This window comes from Staurois parvus, unplaced genomic scaffold, assembly GCF_062004578.1.
Source record: "Staurois parvus isolate SC_StPar_1 unplaced genomic scaffold, SC_StPar_1.0 ptg000840l, whole genome shotgun sequence".
In the NCBI taxonomy this organism is placed as follows: domain Eukaryota; kingdom Metazoa; phylum Chordata; class Amphibia; order Anura; family Ranidae; genus Staurois; species Staurois parvus.
In genome coordinates, this window is record NW_028318636.1 from 2,106,679 (window position 1) to 2,130,196 (window position 23,518).

Genomic DNA, 23,518 nt, shown 5'->3' on the forward strand with positions numbered 1-23,518 from the left:
GTTGGCGTCAGTGGGGGGGGGGAGGAATACCGCCCCATCGTTGGCGTCAGTGGGGGGGGGGAGGAATACCGCCCCATCGTTGGCGTCAGTGGGGGGGGGGAGGAATACCGCCCCATCGTTGGCGTCAGTGGGGGGGGGGAGGAATACCGCCCCATCGTTGGCGTCAGTGGGGGGGGGAGGAATACCGCCCCATCGTTGGCGTCAGTGGGGGGGGGGAGGAATACCGCCCCATCGTTGGCGTCAGTGGGGGGGGGGAGGAATACCGCCCCATCGTTGGCGTCAGTGGGGGGGGGGAGGAATACCGCCCCATCGTTGGCGTCAGTGGGGGGGGGGAGGAATACCGCCCCATCGTTGGCGTCAGTGGGGGGGGGGAGGAATACCGCCCCATCGTTGGCGTCAGTGGGGGGGGGGAGGAATACCGCCCCATCGTTGGCGTCAGTGGGGGGGGGGAGGAATACCGCCCCATCGTTGGCGTCAGTGGGGGGGGGGAGGAATACCGCCCCATCGTTGGCGTCAGTGGGGGGGGGGAGGAATACCGCCCCATCGTTGGCGTCAGTGGGGGGGGGGAGGAATACCGCCCCATCGTTGGCGTCAGTGGGGGGGGGGAGGAATACCGCCCCATCGTTGGCGTCAGTGGGGGGGGGGAGGAATACCGCCCCATCGTTGGCGTCAGTGGGGGGGGGGAGGAATACCGCCCCATCGTTGGCGTCAGTGGGGGGGGGGAGGAATACCGCCCCATCGTTGGCGTCAGTGGGGGGGGGGAGGAATACCGCCCCATCGTTGGCGTCAGTGGGGGGGGGGAGGAATACCGCCCCATCGTTGGCGTCAGTGGGGGGGGGGAGGAATACCGCCCCATCGTTGGCGTCAGTGGGGGGGGGGAGGAATACCGCCCCATCGTTGGCGTCAGTGGGGGGGGGAGGAATACCGCCCCATCGTTGGCGTCAGTGGGGGGGGGGAGGAATACCGCCCCATCGTTGGCGTCAGTGGGGGGGGGGAGGAATACCGCCCCATCGTTGGCGTCAGTGGGGGGGGGGAGGAATACCGCCCCATCGTTGGCGTCAGTGGGGGGGGGGAGGAATACCGCCCCATCGTTGGCGTCAGTGGGGGGGGGAGGAATACCGCCCCATCGTTGGCGTCAGTGGGGGGGGGGAGGAATACCGCCCCATCGTTGGCGTCAGTGGGGGGGGGAGGAATACCGCCCCATCGTTGGCGTCAGTGGGGGGGGGGAGGAATACCGCCCCATCGTTGGCGTCAGTGGGGGGGGGGAGGAATACCGCCCCATCGTTGGCGTCAGTGGGGGGGGGAGGAATACCGCCCCATCGTTGGCGTCAGTGGGGGGGGGGAGGAATACCGCCCCATCGTTGGCGTCAGTGGGGGGGGGGAGGAATACCGCCCCATCGTTGGCGTCAGTGGGGGGGGGGAGGAATACCGCCCCATCGTTGGCGTCAGTGGGGGGGGGGAGGAATACCGCCCCATCGTTGGCGTCAGTGGGGGGGGGGAGGAATACCGCCCCATCGTTGGCGTCAGTGGGGGGGGGAGGAATACCGCCCCATCGTTGGCGTCAGTGGGGGGGGGGAGGAATACCGCCCCATCGTTGGCGTCAGTGGGGGGGGGGAGGAATACCGCCCCATCGTTGGCGTCAGTGGGGGGGGGGAGGAATACCGCCCCATCGTTGGCGTCAGTGGGGGGGGGAGGAATACCGCCCCATCGTTGGCGTCAGTGGGGGGGGGGAGGAATACCGCCCCATCGTTGGCGTCAGTGGGGGGGGGGAGGAATACCGCCCCATCGTTGGCGTCAGTGGGGGGGGGAGGAATACCGCCCCATCGTTGGCGTCAGTGGGGGGGGGGAGGAATACCGCCCCATCGTTGGCGTCAGTGGGGGGGGGGAGGAATACCGCCCCATCGTTGGCGTCAGTGGGGGGGGGGAGGAATACCGCCCCATCGTTGGCGTCAGTGGGGGGGGGAGGAATACCGCCCCATCGTTGGCGTCAGTGGGGGGGGGGAGGAATACCGCCCCATCGTTGGCGTCAGTGGGGGGGGGGAGGAATACCGCCCCATCGTTGGCGTCAGTGGGGGGGGGGAGGAATACCGCCCCATCGTTGGCGTCAGTGGGGGGGGGGAGGAATACCGCCCCATCGTTGGCGTCAGTGGGGGGGGGAGGAATACCGCCCCATCGTTGGCGTCAGTGGGGGGGGGAGGAATACCGCCCCATCGTTGGCGTCAGTGGGGGGGGGAGGAATACCGCCCCATCGTTGGCGTCAGTGGGGGGGGGAGGAATACCGCCCCATCGTTGGCGTCAGTGGGGGGGGAGGAATACCGCCCCATCGTTGGCGTCAGTGGGGGGGGGAGGAATACCGCCCCATCGTTGGCGTCAGTGGGGGGGGGAGGAATACCGCCCCATCGTTGGCGTCAGTGGGGGGGGAGGAATACCGCCCCATCGTTGGCGTCAGTGGGGGGGGAGGAATACCGCCCCATCGTTGGCGTCAGTGGGGGGGGAGGAATACCGCCCCATCGTTGGCGTCAGTGGGGGGGGAGGAATACCGCCCCATCGTTGGCGTCAGTGGGGGGGGGAGGAATACCGCCCCATCGTTGGCGTCAGTGGGGGGGGAGGAATACCGCCCCATCGTTGGCGTCAGTGGGGGGGGAGGAATACCGCCCCATCGTTGGCGTCAGTGGGGGGGGAGGAATACCGCCCCATCGTTGGCGTCAGTGGGGGGGGAGGAATACCGCCCCATCGTTGGCGTCAGTGGGGGGGGAGGAATACCGCCCCATCGTTGGCGTCAGTGGGGGGGAGGAATACCGCCCCATCGTTGGCGTCAGTGGGGGGGGAGGAATACCGCCCCATCGTTGGCGTCAGTGGGGGGGGAGGAATACCGCCCCATCGTTGGCGTCAGTGGGGGGGGAGGAATACCGCCCCATCGTTGGCGTCAGTGGGGGGGGAGGAATACCGCCCCATCGTTGGCGTCAGTGGGGGGGGAGGAATACCGCCCCATCGTTGGCGTCAGTGGGGGGGAGGAATACCGCCCCATCGTTGGCGTCAGTGGGGGGGGAGGAATACCGCCCCATCGTTGGCGTCAGTGGGGGGGGAGGAATACCGCCCCATCGTTGGCGTCAGTGGGGGGGGAGGAATACCGCCCCATCGTTGGCGTCAGTGGGGGGGGAGGAATACCGCCCCATCGTTGGCGTCAGTGGGGGGGGAGGAATACCGCCCCATCGTTGGCGTCAGTGGGGGGGGAGGAATACCGCCCCATCGTTGGCGTCAGTGGGGGGGGGAGGAATACCGCCCCATCGTTGGCGTCAGTGGGGGGGGAGGAATACCGCCCCATCGTTGGCGTCAGTGGGGGGGAGGAATACCGCCCCATCGTTGGCGTCAGTGGGGGGGGAGGAATACCGCCCCATCGTTGGCGTCAGTGGGGGGGAGGAATACCGCCCCATCGTTGGCGTCAGTGGGGGGGGAGGAATACCGCCCCATCGTTGGCGTCAGTGGGGGGGGAGGAATACCGCCCCATCGTTGGCGTCAGTGGGGGGGAGGAATACCGCCCCATCGTTGGCGTCAGTGGGGGGGGGGAATACCGCCCCATCGTTGGCGTCAGTGGGGGGGAGGAATACCGCCCCATCGTTGGCGTCAGTGGGGGGGGAGGAATACCGCCCCATCGTTGGCGTCAGTGGGGGGGGGAGGAATACCGCCCCATCGTTGGCGTCAGTGGGGGGGGAGGAATACCGCCCCATCGTTGGCGTCAGTGGGGGGGGAGGAATACCGCCCCATCGTTGGCGTCAGTGGGGGGGGAGGAATACCGCCCCATCGTTGGCGTCAGTGGGGGGGAGGAATACCGCCCCATCGTTGGCGTCAGTGGGGGGGGAGGAATACCGCCCCATCGTTGGCGTCAGTGGGGGGGGGAGGAATACCGCCCCATCGTTGGCGTCAGTGGGGGGGGAGGAATACCGCCCCATCGTTGGCGTCAGTGGGGGGGGAGGAATACCGCCCCATCGTTGGCGTCAGTGGGGGGGAGGAATACCGCCCCATCGTTGGCGTCAGTGGGGGGGGAGGAATACCGCCCCATCGTTGGCGTCAGTGGGGGGGGAGGAATACCGCCCCATCGTTGGCGTCAGTGGGGGGGGAGGAATACCGCCCCATCGTTGGCGTCAGTGGGGGGGAGGAATACCGCCCCATCGTTGGCGTCAGTGGGGGGGGAGGAATACCGCCCCATCGTTGGCGTCAGTGGGGGGGGAGGGAATACCGCCCCATCGTTGGCGTCAGTGGGGGGGGAGGAATACCGCCCCATCGTTGGCGTCAGTGGGGGGGGAGGAATACCGCCCCATCGTTGGCGTCAGTGGGGGGGGAGGAATACCGCCCCATCGTTGGCGTCAGTGGGGGGGAGGAATACCGCCCCATCGTTGGCGTCAGTGGGGGGGGAGGAATACCGCCCCATCGTTGGCGTCAGTGGGGGGGGAGGAATACCGCCCCATCGTTGGCGTCAGTGGGGGGGGAGGAATACCGCCCCATCGTTGGCGTCAGTGGGGGGGGAGGAATACCGCCCCATCGTTGGCGTCAGTGGGGGGGGAGGAATACCGCCCCATCGTTGGCGTCAGTGGGGGGGGAGGAATACCGCCCCATCGTTGGCGTCAGTGGGGGGGGAGGAATACCGCCCCATCGTTGGCGTCAGTGGGGGGGGAGGAATACCGCCCCATCGTTGGCGTCAGTGGGGGGGGAGGAATACCGCCCCATCGTTGGCGTCAGTGGGGGGGGAGGAATACCGCCCCATCGTTGGCGTCAGTGGGGGGGGAGGAATACCGCCCCATCGTTGGCGTCAGTGGGGGGGGAGGAATACCGCCCCATCGTTGGCGTCAGTGGGGGGGGAGGAATACCGCCCCATCGTTGGCGTCAGTGGGGGGGGAGGAATACCGCCCCATCGTTGGCGTCAGTGGGGGGGGAGGAATACCGCCCCATCGTTGGCGTCAGTGGGGGGGGAGGAATACCGCCCCATCGTTGGCGTCAGTGGGGGGGAGGAATACCGCCCCATCGTTGGCGTCAGTGGGGGGGGAGGAATACCGCCCCATCGTTGGCGTCAGTGGGGGGGGAGGAATACCGCCCCATCGTTGGCGTCAGTGGGGGGGGAGGAATACCGCCCCATCGTTGGCGTCAGTGGGGGGGGAGGAATACCGCCCCATCGTTGGCGTCAGTGGGGGGGAGGAATACCGCCCCATCGTTGGCGTCAGTGGGGGGGGAGGAATACCGCCCCATCGTTGGCGTCAGTGGGGGGGGAGGAATACCGCCCCATCGTTGGCGTCAGTGGGGGGGAGGAATACCGCCCCATCGTTGGCGTCAGTGGGGGGGAGGAATACCGCCCCATCGTTGGCGTCAGTGGGGGGGGAGGAATACCGCCCCATCGTTGGCGTCAGTGGGGGGGGAGGAATACCGCCCCATCGTTGGCGTCAGTGGGGGGGGAGGAATACCGCCCCATCGTTGGCGTCAGTGGGGGGGGAGGAATACCGCCCCATCGTTGGCGTCAGTGGGGGGGAGGAATACCGCCCCATCGTTGGCGTCAGTGGGGGGGGAGGAATACCGCCCCATCGTTGGCGTCAGTGGGGGGGAGGAATACCGCCCCATCGTTGGCGTCAGTGGGGGGGGAGGAATACCGCCCCATCGTTGGCGTCAGTGGGGGGGGAGGAATACCGCCCCATCGTTGGCGTCAGTGGGGGGGGAGGAATACCGCCCCATCGTTGGCGTCAGTGGGGGGGGAGGAATACCGCCCCATCGTTGGCGTCAGTGGGGGGGGAGGAATACCGCCCCATCGTTGGCGTCAGTGGGGGGGGAGGAATACCGCCCCATCGTTGGCGTCAGTGGGGGGGAGGAAATACCGCCCCATCGTTGGCGTCAGTGGGGGGGAGGAATACCGCCCCATCGTTGGCGTCAGTGGGGGGGGAGGAATACCGCCCCATCGTTGGCGTCAGTGGGGGGGGAGGAATACCGCCCCATCGTTGGCGTCAGTGGGGGGGGAGGAATACCGCCCCATCGTTGGCGTCAGTGGGGGGGGAGGAATACCGCCCCATCGTTGGCGTCAGTGGGGGGGGAGGAATACCGCCCCATCGTTGGCGTCAGTGGGGGGGGAGGAATACCGCCCCATCGTTGGCGCAGTGGGGGGGGAGGAATACCGCCCCATCGTTGGCGTCAGTGGGGGGGGAGGAATACCGCCCCATCGTTGGCGTCAGTGGGGGGGGAGGAATACCGCCCCATCGTTGGCGTCAGTGGGGGGGAGGAATACCGCCCCATCGTTGGCGTCAGTGGGGGGGGAGGAATACCGCCCCATCGTTGGCGGTCAGTGGGGGGGGAGGAATACCGCCCCATCGTTGGCGTCAGTGGGGGGGGAGGAATACCGCCCCATCGTTGGCGTCAGTGGGGGGGGAGGAATACCGCCCCATCGTTGGCGTCAGTGGGGGGGGAGGAATACCGCCCCATCGTTGGCGTCAGTGGGGGGGGAGGAATACCGCCCCATCGTTGGCGTCAGTGGGGGGGGAGGAATACCGCCCCATCGTTGGCGTCAGTGGGGGGGGAGGAATACCGCCCCATCGTTGGCGTCAGTGGGGGGGGAGGAATACCGCCCCATCGTTGGCGTCAGTGGGGGGGGAGGAATACCGCCCCATCGTTGGCGTCAGTGGGGGGGGAGGAATACCGCCCCATCGTTGGCGTCAGTGGGGGGGGAGGAATACCGCCCCATCGTTGGCGTCAGTGGGGGGGGAGGAATACCGCCCCATCGTTGGCGTCAGTGGGGGGGGAGGAATACCGCCCCATCGTTGGCGTCAGTGGGGGGGGAGGAATACCGCCCCATCGTTGGCGTCAGTGGGGGGGGAGGAATACCGCCCCATCGTTGGCGTCAGTGGGGGGGGAGGAATACCGCCCCATCGTTGGCGTCAGTGGGGGGGGAGGAATACCGCCCCATCGTTGGCGTCAGTGGGGGGGGAGGAATACCGCCCCATCGTTGGCGTCAGTGGGGGGGGAGGAATACCGCCCCATCGTTGGCGTCAGTGGGGGGGGAGGAATACCGCCCCATGTTGGCGTCAGTGGGGGGAGGAATACCGCCCCATCGTTGGCGTCAGTGGGGGGAGGAATACCGCCCCATCGTTGGCGTCAGTGGGGGGAGGAATACCGCCCCATCGTTGGCGTCAGTGGGGGGAGGAATAGTGCCCCATCGTTGGCGTCAGTGGGGGAGGAATAGTGCCCCATCGTTGGCGTCAGTGGGGGAGGAATAGTGCCCCATCGTTGGCGTCAGTGGGGGGAGGAAATAGTGCCCCATCGTTGGCGTCAGTGGGGGAGGAATAGTGCCCCATCGTTGGCGTCAGTGGGGGGAGGAATAGGCCCCATCGTTGGCGTCAGTGGGGGAGGAATAGTGCCCCATCGTTGGCGTCAGTGGGGGGAGGAATAGTGCCCCATCGTTGGCGTCAGTGGGGGGAGGAATAGTGCCCCATCGTTGGCGTCAGTGGGGGGAGGGAATAGTGCCCCATCGTTGGCGTCAGTGGGGGGAGGAATAGTGCCCCATCGTTGGCGTCAGTGGGGGGAGGAATAGTGCCCCATCGTTGGCGTCAGTGGGGGGAGGAATAGTGCCCCATCGTTGGCGTCAGTGGGGGGAGGAATAGTGCCCCATCGTTGGCGTCAGTGGGGGGAGGAATAGTGCCCCATCGTTGGCGTCAGTGGGGGGAGGAATAGTGCCCCATCGTTGGCGTCAGTGGGGGGAGGAATAGTGCCCCATCGTTGGCGTCAGTGGGGGGAGGAATAGTGCCCCATCGTTGGCGTCAGTGGGGGGAGGAATAGTGCCCCATCGTTGGCGTCAGTGGGGGGAGGAATAGTGCCCCATCGTTGGCGTCAGTGGGGGGAGGAATAGTGCCCCATCGTTGGCGTCAGTGGGGGGAGGAATAGTGCCCCATCGTTGGCGTCAGTGGGGGGAGGAATAGTGCCCCATCGTTGGCGTCAGTGGGGGGAGGAATAGTGCCCCATCGTTGGCGTCAGTGGGGGGAGGAATAGTGCCCCATCGTTGGCGTCAGTGGGGGGAGGAATAGTGCCCCATCGTTTGTGTCAGTGGGGGGAAGAATAGTGCCCCATCGTTGGTGTCAGTGGGGGGAGGAATAGTGCCCCATCGTTGGTATTAGTCACACAAATGATGGGGCACTATTCCTCCCACTGACACCAATGATACTTACTTTGCTGACCCCTGCTCCAGCCTGGGCTCGCTCTCTCACTTACCTGTCAGCTGTCTTCCTTCTCTGGCCGCTCTCCTCTTCACTCGCTCCGGCAGCTCCCTCGGTCTTCTTTGATGTACGCGCGCTGCCGCTCGGCTCCTCCTCTCCAAGCTCCACCTCCTCGCCGGTGATTGGCCGCCTGTGTGCCTCTCCTGAGCTACAGTTCCGGTGGCCAATCAGCGGCGAGGAGGCGGCGCTGCTGAGCGATCCCGGAGGTGTGGCCAGGTGACAGCAGCGTATCATCCCGCCCACACATCGCCGGAGACTGCAGCGGTGTCTCGGTTCCTAAGACCATCGGAAATATGTGTTTTCCGATGGTCTTAGGCGACCCCTGGGAAATGGTCGTTCGACCCCCAAAGGGGTCGCGACCCCCAGGTTGAGAACCGCTGCATTAGAATGACCTGATGTACTACAACTTGGCCTGGATAAAAAACAAAAACATCAAGTGGAAGGTAGGCTTTGTTTGCAAGAAAAATATTTTGAGTAGAGTACAAACATCATCATAATGTAGTGTGTTTATACTCAAAATAATTTTCTAGGAGTCCAATGAGAGACATGGAGGATCTTTTACCTTCAGGTTATACTGCTGCCTACAGCAGGATTGGAACCTTTAAAAAAACACACCTGTAAGCTAGGATGACCATTCCCATTACCAACAAGGCTCAGTTTCAAGAAAAGGATTTTAGAGTGAGTACAAAACTCCTTTTTTTGTTTTTTCTTTTTGTCTATTGAGGTACATAGGAAGCCAAGGCTGATTGATAAACCCTCAAAGCCTGAACCACATCCTGGTAATGGAGGGTATTTTCCCTAGGTCAGCTGGAGCTACAGGGGTATACCCTTGTATACACCTCTGTATACAGGGGTGACAGGGGAGTTTGTAATTTTTGTTCTTTTTACTTTTTTTTTGTCATTTAACTTTAGTGCTATCACAAGGAGGCACACCTTCAGAGCACTGTAAAAGGATCAGGCAGATCCAGAGCTGTCTGGATCACTTTTACCATGAATGCCCATCACAGACTCTAAAATCAACTTGCAGCACCAGCCATAGGCTTGCTTTAACCCATTGAATACTAGAGTATCTATAAATATACCTTGGTAGAAAATGGTTTAAGAGGGAATATGATCACCATGTATAAATATACGAGTAGTCCATATAGTGAACTCAATGCAAAATGATTCATTTACAAAGGACAAGGGGGCACTCTTTATGCCTGCAGGAAAGGGGATTTAACCTCCACATATGGAAAGGCTTCTTCACAGTAAAAGCTATGAAAATGTGAATAGACTCTCATGGGAAATAGTTCTGGCCAGCTCAGTAGATATATATATATATATATATAAATAAACAAACAAACACCAGAGGTTACTGATCAAGGGAATATCCAACTGCATTTGGGGGACCAGGAAGGCTTTTTTTTTTCCCCCTCCACTGGAACAAATCGGACCGTGCTGTGTAGGGTATTTTATGCCTTCTTCTGGATCACCTTTGGGTATAGGGCTCTGTATATGGAGATTTTCTATTTATTTTTTCTGTTTATTTTTTTATATTGGTTGAATTAGGTGGACTTTTTCTTCCACCTAACTATGTAGCTATATTTGAGAGAGAAACAAAAAGGTGCTTCCAGCAGAACACCACATCACACTAAATGCTTCACACAATCAGTGAAGGATTCACTGTAACTATAAGAGAAGTCTTTTATGGACCCTAGACTACAAAGCTATGGTTTATCAAAGAAATGTTCAAAAAAGGTTTTCCAGCCACTTATAAGTGGGGTCCTTGAATGCAGGAATGTCTCCTACTACCATAATAGTCTCCTTTTTAAGGTGGGCCACTGTTTGACAAAATGCTTTCAAAATTAGAACAAGTCTAGTATACATTTGGGGCTATCAAAGGCCTGTTGGGCCATTTCCAATCCCAATAGTGGAAGACTTCAAAAAGGTGGGTGTAGTGGAAAGGTCCTTGTAGTTTCAGGGGCTCTGAAAGAACCAAGACTGGAGACTGCAGGCTGATCCTCCAACTGCAGTGGTGCACACTGCATCAATAAGAGCTGAACTGGTCTTTCAAAGTAATAGTGGAAGATACCAACTTTAGCTGCGATGTAGGGCCTTGTGGAGCCTTGCTTTAAGAAAAAAGTGTTTCAGAAAAAAATATTCTAGCATTAGTTAGGTAGGTAGATTTGCAAAACTGAACAAAAGACAAGCATTCTCCTAGGACAGGGGTGGGCAACTGTGGCCTTCCAGCTGTTGTAGAACTACAAGTCCCATGAGGCATTGCAAAACTGACAGTTACAAGCATGACTCCCAAAGGCAGAGGCATGATGGGACTTGTAGTTCACCAACAGCTGGAGGGCTACAGTTGCCCACCCCTGTCCTAGGACACCATACTTTATCAGTTTTTTTTTCTGAGGCATGCTGGCTGCTAGTGGTGGTGGTGGTGGGGGGTTCTTTTTAGAGGCAGTTTTGTTTTGTTTGGCAGTGCCCAATCCTTCTGTAGGTGGCAGTAGAACCTGAAGGTAAAATAATTCCTGTGTCCCTAAATGGCTGAAAAAGAAATATACATTACACTTACATTATACAGTAACAAAAAGGGTTCCATTAACCTATTGTTAACATTTGCTTAGGGAATGCAATCCAGCTATTTAGATATAACAATATTTAAGCAATACCTTACCTGCACATATAATCTAAAATACCAGTCCTAATTAAAGGTGGGAAATGCAGTTGAATCAGACACCTCTGTGTTACTACATGTGGGTCAGCAGACACTGCAAAGTTCTTATTAATACAATATTATTATACAGGATTTAATAACAATAAAACCTTTTTCACTGTAAACAAAACTTCTTACAGCTAATATATTGTTTGCATATACATGTCTATTGCTCACCAGTGGAGGAAGATGTTTCCTCAAGTAACTCTGGAGAAGGGCATCCTCAAGGAACTGGTTACCCAGCTTGGGCTGCTCCTGGAAAAAGCTTCCTATCATAGAACGAGAGAACGGCATCCGTAGCTCTTCCAGAACAGGGTGAGATTTGCTGTCTTCATTGCTAATGGCTGGAGACACTGCACTCTTACTACTCATGAAGTATGCAGGTTGGTACAGTACACGGGATCCTAAACTTCTGGCAGACCAACATGGCACCAGAAAGTTGATTAATTTCACCCTGCAATGAAAAGAATAACAGGAGAGCTATAAAATAAGAGGTTAATGGACTGCCATGAAAACTAAATAATTTTGTGAAAAAAAAACTACATCATCTACATGACAACACTGTTAACAAATACCAATGCTTTATTTATTATAATATACATATGAAAGAGGCCCTGTCACCAGACCAAAAAAAATCTCCCTCTATTGCACGGGTGTCAAACTGGTGGCCCTCCAGCTGTTGCCAAACTACAAGTCCTATGAGGCATTGCAAGATTGACAGTTACAAGCATGACTCCAAAGGCAGAGGCATGATGGGACTTGTAGTTTCTCAACAGCTAGAGGGCCACCAGTTTGACACCCATGTTCTATTGCATGTGCTCTTTACCAATAAAAACCTCCCTTGTGTAGGCATCCAAAAGCCTTGAGACTTCTGCTGCTCACAGCCATCTAAGATGTGATGTCATCAGCAGCCCCAGCAGACACCTTCAGCTACTTGAAAGGTTCTGTAAGATACAGACAGCAATAAAAATATGATGCCCAGGGTATTTTCATTGCTCAATATGCTGACCCTAATGAACATTAAAAGGTCTCCAGTTGATGTACTATTGTGAGCCAACTTCTCAGAGTGCATCAAGGGGACAGGCAGGCTTGTTTAGCATATATTTCTTGCAGCTACCATTGCTATTCATCAATGCTGCAGAAAACCTACAGTTTACCTTGATCTTATTAAACATAAGCTTAACTGGATTATGATTAAAAGATAAATTCACCTTTGGGAACATGTTCCATCTGTTTTTAAGATGGAACATGTTCCCGCTCCTGCAGCACCTCCCTGTAACAGCCACATGACCGTGTCATTCATTCACAGTTCTGTGAATGAAGAGCTACAAGTACCAACAGTCTTTGTCGCTGTCAGCTTGTAGTTCTCAATGAACTGCCAGGGAGCTGTTAAGCACTCTAGGTAGTTAATTGATGCTTCCTGTCAGTGTGGTACCAGGTATGAGCAGACAGCTTACACTAAAAGTCAGCTAGAGCCCTGCATTGCACCTGCAATCTGCTGATCGGGAGCACAACGCTTTACAGGCTCCTAGTAAAAGAAAAAACAATAAATGCATGTTTTTAAAAAATATGTGCATTTATTTTTTTTTTAAGGTGATCTTACCCTTTAAGGCCAAATTAAATAGCATCCAGTATGACACCCAACATAAATTTGAACAAACATGGCACCCTTGGGTACAATACAAATCTAAGTGATCTTGAGCTATGTTTCAGGAAACTGACAACATTGATCTCTGACTCATTTTCTTCTTTTTCCTTTTTCTTTGTCCGTTTTTCCATTCTCATCTTTTGTGAGCCTTTTTTTCCGCATTTATATCAAGTGTTATGCCCCGTACACACAATAAGAAGATCGTTCAAAACAATTTTGCGGAACCACTGTTTGAACAATTTTCTCTTCGTTGAAGAGTAGGATGTTTTAACAGATAACGATATTGTGAACGAAAAAATCTGGTTTAACAACAGTGAAAAATTTTCTATGCAGTGGTATGACAGTCGTACAAAAAAAATTTATCAAGCACTATCACGCATGAGCGGAAACAGAAGATGACCCAGATGTTTATGTCCAGGGAATCTTCGAAAACACGAATGTAAAATCCAAATGTTAGAAGTAGATTGGCCTAATGAGATAATGAAACCAGAATTATGCATCACTATTTATGTACATAGATAATGTAATACACTATATTATACTCATTGCTGGTAATTGTTGTGTATATCGCTCGTTCTGGCCGGAAGGGCGTGGCTACAAGGTCACATGAACACTGCATCACTTCCATTTGTACAGAGGATGTCAACACTACGTATTACCTGGTGAATGTTTTTTGTAGATTGGGTAATGTGGGCCACGATTTGGACCAATGAACGAACGCCTCTCGGTCGTCGGATGACCATTTGGTCGATTTTCTAATTGTGTATTCCCACCTTTAATTTTGCCAATGGCGCATCAGACATTTAGACTAAATTGAAAGGAAAACCCTTCACCTTGGTTATGTTCGATTGTACCCATAAAACCCCCTTTGTTTTTTATCTTTTATACTTGATTAAGAGATCTGGGTCATAAGTAAGGTTGTGCATACTTTGGCTGGAGACAGCTACAGTATACTAATAAGCTGATAGTGAGTTCGTATTTTCTTTTTGATACATAACTACCTGCCTCTAACTCATATTCACTTGTTCTAAATTGCATAAGTCATTGGCAGTAATTCAATCAATATTATTAAATGCAAAGTGGTGTAGCGCTAGAAATAAACCAAAATAAAAGTGACAATGAGTGCACAAACAACACACAAAGTCTAGATGACCCAATAAGTGACCTATGAATGCAGTGAGCCCAATCCCAATACGGGATACAAACCAAGTGACCCCTAGTACCCACAAGTGGGACTCAAAGCTGTAGCAAGTGTATCCCTGTGGAGGGATAAAAACACATTAAGTGCTCAAAATAACATTGACCATATAAACAGAAATGGTGTAACACAGTCCAGCAAGTGTAAACACAACAACGGTGCTTCAATCTTCTTGGTCATGCAAACAGCACACTGTGAATGCACAACACACCGGTTGGTGCTCCCAAAAATGGCTGCAATGGCCTCTTACCTCCATTAAGCGACCCCTAAGGGCCACAGAGCCTTGCGGATCACCCGTGGATCCTTCCTGTATAAATACTCCTGATGGTCTGATAACCTGGGCTGCAAAGGACCCTCTGATATCCCATGTCTTCACTGGAAAAACCCCTCTGGGTCAATAGGTAGGCAGGCAGATAGATACCTTCAAATGCTTATTCAGTGGCCCATATAGTTTATAGTTCACCATCCATTCTGTAGGGGTTTGTTTTAGCTGTAGCCTTGAGCCCTGGTCCAGGCTCCTCCTCTGCGGCGGATGCCCCATCGAAAGCCGCTTTCCATGGGGGCACCCATGCGAGCGAGCTCCCAAGCTGCCCTGTGTGCGTTTATTGACACAGAGCAGGCCCTGTCCCCCGCTCCCTTGTCACAGCATTTAATTGACAGCAGCGGGAGCCCAATGAGGCTCAGGTAAGAAAAAGAGGGGGCTGGGGGGGAGCTGCAGCACAGAAGGTTTTTCACCTTAATGCATAGAATGCATTAAGGTGAAAAACCCTAAGGCTTTAGAACCACTTTAAGGCCTGAACTATATACAGAACACAAACACACACACACTATAAATATCTGACCAAAGACAACAACATTATATATGGTATCAAAACTATTGTACCATGGAAAGATCTTTGATGTCCCCAATACATATACCCTAATAGGCATGTACTGTGACCTGTAGCACAGCCCTCATTCTTGAACCAGTAATGCAATGTATTAATGACAATGACCAATCTAGCCAGTACCATTCCAGTGATATGTTATCTGTTACAATAAAAAGTACCCAAAGTAGGGCTGAAACAACTAATCGACACAATCGAACATAATTGATATGTCATATATAATACATAATATCTATTTCACAATATAAATTAACTCCTTATAGTAGTTATCCAAAGGTCTTATGCTGGCCATACACGTATCGATTTTCGGACAAAAAGTCTTTGTACATTCAATGAATGGACAAATGACATTCAAAAAGTTCACCTACTTTTAACATTCAATTTTAAAATGAATGTAATTTCTGAATGAAAATCACATACACTGTTAGATCGAGAAAAGCTTTTTATTCTGCTCTTTCAAGCATCAATTTGACCCCACTAACGATTAGAAAATCGAACACACATTCTTAAAACAAACATTTTTGAAGGAAAAATGAATTCTTGCATGGCCAGCAGGCACAGGTAATTTGTATCAAGCTACCTGCCTATGAGAAGGAAGTCTCTCAAGCATATTATTATATTACAATCCTATATGAAAATCTGAAAAACAATATTTTAGGTCTTTAAAAAATGTTTTCCTTTAAATAAAACTGTTGATCTCTGAGTCTGATGATACAGTTGCTAGAAAAAGTATGTGAACCCCTTGGGATTACGTGGAGTTTTGCATGAATTGGGCATAAAATGTGCTCTGAACGTCATCTAAGTCACAACAATAGAACACAGTCTGCTGAACATAATACTACACAAACATTAGATGTTGCCATGGTTTAATTGCCCATAACATGTAAACATTCACAGTGCAGGGAGGAAAAAGTATGTGAGGCCCAAGCTTAATGACTTCTCCCAGAGCTAATTGGAGCCAGGAGTGAGCCAACCTTGACTCCAATCAGTGTGATGATATTGGATGTGTTGCTGACAGCTGTCCTGCCCTTAAAAAACACACACCTGTTTTGGGTTTACTGGTTTCAAGAAGCACTGTCTGATGTGAACCATGTTTCACAGAAAAGAGCTCTCAGAAGACTACGATCAAGAATTGTTGACTTGCACGAAGCTGGAAAGGGTTACAAAAGTATCTCCAAAAGCCTTGATGTTCATGTGTCCACGGTAAGACAGACTGTCTACAAATGGAGAAAGTTTAGCACTGTTGCTACTCTCCCTAGGCGTGGTCATCCTGTAAAAATGACTGCAAGAGCACAGCGCAGAATGCTGCATGAGGTAAAAAAGAATCCCAGAGTGTCAGCTAAAGACCTACAGAAATCTCTGGCACATGCTAACATTTTTGTTGACACATCTACAATAAGGAAAACAATAAACAAGAATGGAGTACATAGGAGGACACCACGGAGGAAGCCATTGCTGTCCAAAAAGAATATTGCAGTACGTTTGAAGTTTGCAAAAGAGCACCTGGATGTTCCACAGCACTACTGGCAAAATATACTGTGGACAGATGAAACCAAGATTGAGTTGTTTGGGAAGAACACACAACACTATGTGTGGAGAAAAAAAGGCACAGCACACCAACATCAAAACCTCATCCCCACTGTAAAACATGGCGGAGGGAGCATCATAGTTTGGGGCTGCTTTGCTGCCTCAGGGCCTGCACAGATTGTTGTCATTGATGGGAAAATGAATTCCAGAGTTTATCAAGACATTTTGCAGGAAAATGTACGACCATCTGTCCGCCAACTGAAGCTCCGCAGAGGATGGGTGATGCAACAGGACAATGACCCAAAGCATACAAGTAATTCAACAAAACAATGGCTGCAACAGCACAGAATATGCCTTCTGGAGTGGCCCAGTCAGAGTCCTGACCTCAACCCGATTGACATGCTGTGGCATGACCTTAAGAGAGCGATTCACACAAGACATCCCAAGAATATTGCTACACTGACACAGTTTTGTGAAGAGGAGTGGTCCAAAATTACTCCAGATCGTTGTGCAGGTCTGATCTGCAACTACAGGAAACGTTTGGTTGAGGTTATTGCTGCCAAAGGAGGGTCAACCAGTTATTAAGTCCAAAGGTTCACATACTTTTTCCTCCCTGCACTGTGAATGTTTACATGTTATGTGCAATTAAATCATGGCAACATCTAATGTTTGTGTAGTATTATGTTCAGCAGACTGTGTTCTTCTATTGTTGTGACTTAGATGACGTTCAGAGCACATTTTATGCCCAATTCATGCAAACCTCCACATAATCCCAAGGGGTTCACATACTTTTTCTTTCAACTGTATGTACCATATTCAGCCTCAAATATTATATATATATATATATATATATATATATATATATATATATATATATATATCTTCTGTCTGTTATTCTCAGAATGGATTAGATATTTTGTTCCCCAACCATATAGCTGATTATTTAAATTTAAGACTGCATATAGATATTCAAGAATAAATTGTCTTTTTCTAAAGTGGCTGTAAAGGTTCAAGGTTATTTACCTTCATGCATTCCATGCATGAAGGTAAAAAACCTTCTCTGTGCATCATCTCCCCCAGCCCCCTCTCCCCCCCCAATACTGACCTAAACCCCCTCTCGATCCAGCAATGGGCACTGGAGTCTCGGCTGAGACAGAAGCGGAAGCCATTGGCTCCCACTGCTCTCAATCACAGCCAGTGAGCCAATGAGAAGGGGGGGGCAGGGCCAAGCGCTGGCTCTGGTTGTGAATGGACACACAGAGCAGCGGGTGTCCCCATACAAAAGCTGCTTGCTGTGGGGGCACCCAACAGGAGGTAGGGGTCAGGAGCACCAGCAGGAGGACCCGAGAAGAGGAGGATCTGGGTTGATCTGTGCAAAACCACTGTACACAGCAGGTAAGTATAGACATGTTTGTTATTAAAAAAAAAAATAAGTCTTTAAAATCACTTTAAACTTTACACATTAACTAAATTATACACCAAACCAGGTGTCACATCTGTGTCATTTTAATCCAAAGATCATAGTATATGACTGGAAACAGTGGCAAGATGCACTATTTTCCGCTAGACTTTTATTAATTTCAATCTGTGTGAACATGAAGAGTTATTTCCTCTTTTGCGCTTTTTTATTCAAAATATAATAGAGATGAGCTGAGGAGACATGTATGTGCTCAGCCTTTATGATAGAAAGATCCACATATTTATGTTGTAAACGCATATTTGGTCAGATTAACAATGCTGATTGTGCAAAATTCCTTTTTTGTAGCTATGAAAGTTAATATATTACGCCATGCCCTGAGTAGAGACTATTTGAAACATAAGTGAAGCAATATTCAAAGTAGCACTCTCCAGCTATTCTCACGAGTGTGCTGCACTACACACACTAGAGAAAAAAAGTGTTAAAGTTGTCACTGTTCTTAAGGAAATAATTTACTTTGCTACCTTCAGCCAGTAATAGGACAAGTTCTTCTAGCGTGCAGGCCAAGAATACAGAACTGCACCCCTTCCCCACTGTTGATGCATGTCGTAGAATGGGTTTACTGCCCTGTGGTCATCCTCTGCCCCCTTGCTCCGCTGGGCCTAGTGCAGTTTCCCCTCCAGCTCACCCCTTGTCCCGGCCCTACCTTCAGCTACAAGGCATTGGTGTCTCTATTGAACAGGTTGAGGAAGTGATGCTCAGGCGAACGTGTCCATCATCATCCTTACAGAGGAACTATGTCCTGTTACAAGCCACCAGAGGAAGCAAAGACAGGGAATTACCCGTCAGCATTTGTTATCACAGACCCAAAATTGCACATCCCCACAATTTTGGGTCCATGATGCCAAAATAAACGGGAGCTGCCACTGATTACTATTACTAACATGGTTTGTTTGCAGGCTGGCTGGCAAGTTAGAGTTGGGAATTTTTCTGTTTTGTTGTTTGACACTGATTACTACTAGCATGTTATCTGAATACACTGTCTCTGTGACAGCTTAGTCACTGTGCTGGGAAAGCATAGTGAGTGTGCTTTCAGCACAGAAAACATGATGCATATGTGTGGTGTGTCCTGTCCTGCTGCCACACATATATTTTATGTGGTCAGCCAAAGGTTAATGATTAATAATATATTAAAGCCTTTGGTTGTCAGCATACTCTTCTGGTTATCTCTCGCCTTGAGTACAGCAAAACCCTGCTCACTGACCTACTTCCTTTTTTAACCACTTGCCTACCAGGCACTTATACCCCCTTATTTACCAGGCCAATTTTCAGCTTTCAGCGCTGCCGCGCTTTGATTGACAATTGCGCGGTCATGCAACATTGTACCCATATGAAATTTTGATCATTTTTTTCTCACAAATAGAGCTTTCTTTTGGTGGTATTTAATCGCCACTGGGCGCTTTACTTTTTGCGCTATAAATAAAAAAATTGCAAAAAATTTGAAAAAAAAAAAAAAAAGTTTCTTTGTTTCTATTATAAAATTTTTCAAACAGGTATTTTTTCTCCTTCACTGATGTGCGTTGATGAGGCAGCACTGATGGGCACTGATAGGCGGCACTGATGGGAACTGATAGGCAGCACTAAAGGGCACTGATAGGCAGTACTAATGAGGTGGCACGGATAGGCGGCACTGATAGACAGCACTAATGAGGTGTCACGGATAGGCGGCACTGATAGGCGGCACTGATGATGGGTACTGATAGACGGCACTGACTGGCATCACTGCTGGGCACTGACTGGCGGCACTGACTGGCACAACCCCTGGGCACTGACTGGTGGCACTGACTGGCAGCACTGCTGGGCTGCACTTGTTGGTGGCACTGGTGGGCAGCACTGGTGGGTGGGCACAGGTGGGTGGCACTGGTGGGCACAGGTGGGTTGCACTGCTGGGCACAGGTAGGTGGCACTTCTGGGCACAGGTGTGTGACACTGCAGAGTGGCACAGGTGGGTGCACTGCTGGGCACAGGTGGGTGCACTGCTGGGCACAGGTGGGTGGAGCTAGTGGGCGCACTGCTGGGCACAGGTGGGCGGAACTTGCGGGTGGCACTGCTGGGCACCGATCATCAGGGCACTGATCATCAGTGCCCTGATGATCGGTGCCGATCCCCGCTCTGACAACTGGCGGTTCTCGGCAGTACTTTCCTCACGATCTGACAGCGTGAGGAAAGTGCAGCCCAGAACCGGCACTTGCATTTCCCTCTGATCAGCGTGTCATTGGACACCGCTGATCACGTGGTAAAAGGCCGCTGTGATTGGCCTTTTACCACATCACGTGATCAGCTGTGTCCGTAGGACACAGCTATCACGGAGATCGCCGGGTGCGCGCCCCAGAGCGCGTTCTGGGAGGACGTCATATGACGTCCACTCAGAACTGGCCGGCCGCAGTGTAGCCGTCATTCAGCTATCTGCGGTCGGCAACTAGTTAATAAATATTGATTTTCAACAAAATACGTTTTACCATCATTTTCTCCAATTAAAAAAAAAAAAGGAAACAAAACAATATCGTTCTACTACAATGATTAACCCCCTAAAATATCTTCCCCCCCCCCCCTTACCATCCACATTCATCTCCCACCCTCCTGCCTCCCCCCTTCCCCCTCCCGACCACTCTGCGTTTTCCAACCTCCTCACTATGGAGAGCAATCAAAGTATGTTTAATAGGATATTACATCTTCATATATTTCACCCTCCCTTTATGATCTTCCCATTTTCTCCATTTTGCATAAAATGTCCCCATCTTGTCTACGTGCATATAATAAAGTTTCTCCATCTCACAAATCTGATTAACTCTAACTACCCAATCCTCTTCCGTTGGCACTTCCTGTTTTCGCCAGAACCTGGGTATCAAACTCTTCGCTGCACTCAAAAAATACCATATACCCGATTCCTTATATAATTTTACTGACAACTCTTATCGTGGAAAAGACAAACCTCTGGGTCTAACCTAATATTGATTTCGGTAATCCTTCCTACTAAGTGAACTATTTTCTTCCAAAATGTTTGTATTTTTAAGCACTCCCACCATATATGATACAACTTGTCTATCTCCCCACAACCCCTCCAACACAGTGGTGAAATCTCCCCATTCATTTTATGTTCAATTTGTGGTGTAATATGCCATCTTATCAAACACTTATAATTTATTTCCACCTCTTGCATGCTAATATTTTCGTGAATTAATCTATATATTTTCTTCTGCTTCCCCTCATCTATTTCCATCCCCAAATCTCTTTCCCATTTGTCTATATACATTGGTTTTGTGCTGGTGTCTAAATCAGTGAATATCTTATATATTTTAGCGATTCCGTGTTTTCCATCTCCCCGTGATTCCAACAATTTTTCAAATGGATTCCAATCCTTTCTAGTTTTTAAAGGCTTCGGGAGTCTCCCAACAAAGTGCTTCAATTGGTGATATTGCCACTCATCCATCCTATTGAAATCCATCCTTTCTTCTTTTCCAACTCTTTATATGATCCCAATTCCTTCCTCACCATTATATCTCTCAATTGCGCATCCTCCTTTATAATCCATTAACCTGCGATACCCTCCCTACGTGGGGCAAAAAACTCTGTATTCCTTAGTGGTATTAACAGTGAATTAAAAACCCACCCCTTCTGTCTGTGCAATATTTCCCAAACTCTTAAAACATTTAACGTGTACTTGCTTGTGTTAACATCTAATCCCCTATATTGTGCGGGCACCCATATGATCCTACCCAGATTTGTTCCACTCAGTATATTTTCAATTTTGGCCCAACTTTTCCCAGGATTGTACGTCCAATCAAAAATTCTTGCCAACATTACAGATTTATAATATCTCTTAAAGTCTGGTACTCACAAACCACCTGTCTATTTCTACTCAACGTTTCATAACATATTCTAGGTTTTTTATTCCTCCATTTATATCTTATTTTTTTAAGTTCTTTAAAATATACCTCTGGAAGTTTGATTGGAACCATTTGGAATTTATATAAGACTTTGGGCACGATTACCATTTTTATCAGATTTATGCGTCCTATCCAAGACTGGTTTCCTCCCCCTAATCTCTTTAATTCCTCTTTAATCTCATTTAGTAGTGAAATATAATTTAGTTTATACAAATTCTTATATGAAGCAGAACGTTTTATCCCTAGATACTTTAAATTCTTTTTCCCTCCATACGAAGGGAAATTCTTCTTGTATTTTTTCTTTCACTGTTTGTAAGATTTATATTTAAGATCTCAGTTTTTGTCAGGTTCATTTTTAAGTTTGATACCTCACCATATTCCTTCATTAACCTCATTAAATTTGGGAGAGTTATCCTAGGATTTCCCACATAGAACATCAGGTCATCCGCATAGGCCGCCACCTTATGTTCTCTATCTCCTATCCGTATTTCCTTTATATCTATATTCTTCCTTATTATAGATAGCAACGGCTCCAAAGATAAAACATATTACAATGGGGACAGTGGACATCCCTGTCTTGTTCCATTTGACATCTCGAAAAACTCCGACCTTTCTCCATTAACCATAATAGCTGCTGAGGGCTGTCTATATAACTTTGCAATCCACTCTCATTCTAACTCCCAGCCCTAGCGCTTCAAAGGTGTCCATCATAAATCTCCAATTCACTCTATCGAATGCCTTTTTGGCGTCAATTGACAACAACACCACCGGAGTTTTCCCTTTTCTACTTTCCTGAATGAGCAACAATGATCTCAACCCGTTATCTCTGCCCTCTCTTCCTGGGACAAACCCCACCTGATCCTCGTGTATCCAATCAGGCATTAAATCTTTTAACCTATTTGCCAATACCTTTGCGTACAATTTAGTGTCTACGTTCAACAATGAGATTGGTCTATAACTTGAGCACTGGGAGGCATCCTTATCTTATGAATTAGAACTACATTAGCCTGTAGAGATTCTCGCCTCAATTCCATCTCTTCCCCCAGGGCGTTCATGTAGATCTTCAATTTGGGTTTTAACAGTTCTTTATATTTTTTATAGTATCTCACAGTATACCCATCTGGCCCCAGGCTTTTCCCCGCCATAGTACTTTTTAATGCTGTTTTTATATCTTCTAGTGTAATTTCTGATTCTAGGGAGTTCGATTGTACTTCACTCAGTTTTGGTAGGCCTGCGTTTTTTAGGTATGTTCTTCTTTTTCCACCATTTGCTATTTCAACTTAATATATAGTATCTTGGGGGGTGATATTATACAGCTTACTATAATATTCCTTAAATACTTTAGCAATGTCTTCAGTTGAGTGAACCACTTCGCCCTTGGGGTTTCTTATTTTTTTCTATGTAATTCCTATTTTTCTTTTTCCTTAAAGCTCTCATTAAGTACTTTCCCGGCCTATCTCCCCATCTGTACCTTTCACTTATTACTTTATTAAAAAAACTCTTTTTTCCTCTTCCATCAAGGTCTCTAGCTCTTCTTTTTTATTATCTTCTTCATTATCTCCTGTTCAAGATCAAATATTTCCTTAGTCCGCTAATTTTTTCCCCCCTTTCTTTTTTGCCCCCATTGCAATAAGTAATCCTCTTATGTAAGCCTTATGAGCCTCCCAGACTGTAGCCACCGACACGTCTCCCGTATCATTCTCCTCAAAAAATCGTTTGATTTCCATCTCGATCTTCTGATCAATCTTATGATCCAGAAGAAGTGCCTCATTCATCTTCCAAACTAAGCCTCTCTTCACCTCTCTTCCCCATCTTGATTTCATTGCAACAGGGGCATGATCTGATAAAGGCCTTACTTAAATTTTTGCTTCTGCTACAGACTCTATAAATCGGTGTTCTATCAGTATATAATCCAATCTAGAGTATGTCTCATGTGCATGTGAGAAGAAGATA

The 23,518-nt window shown here is 50.4% G+C and overlaps 1 protein-coding gene across 3 annotated transcripts in view; it reads right to left on the reverse strand.

Moving 5' to 3' along the window:
* Nucleotides 1-23,518, reverse strand: part of LOC149443666 (acyl-CoA dehydrogenase family member 11-like) — a 94,419-nt gene that overhangs the window by 49,425 nt on the left and 21,476 nt on the right. For all 3 annotated transcript variants that reach the window (XM_089655463.1, XM_089655465.1, XM_089655464.1), the window contains exon 2: nucleotides 11,119-11,395. In XM_089655463.1, the coding sequence (XP_089511589.1) occupies nucleotides 11,119-11,395 (277 nt within the window). The remainder of the gene's footprint in view (nucleotides 1-11,118; nucleotides 11,396-23,518) is intronic.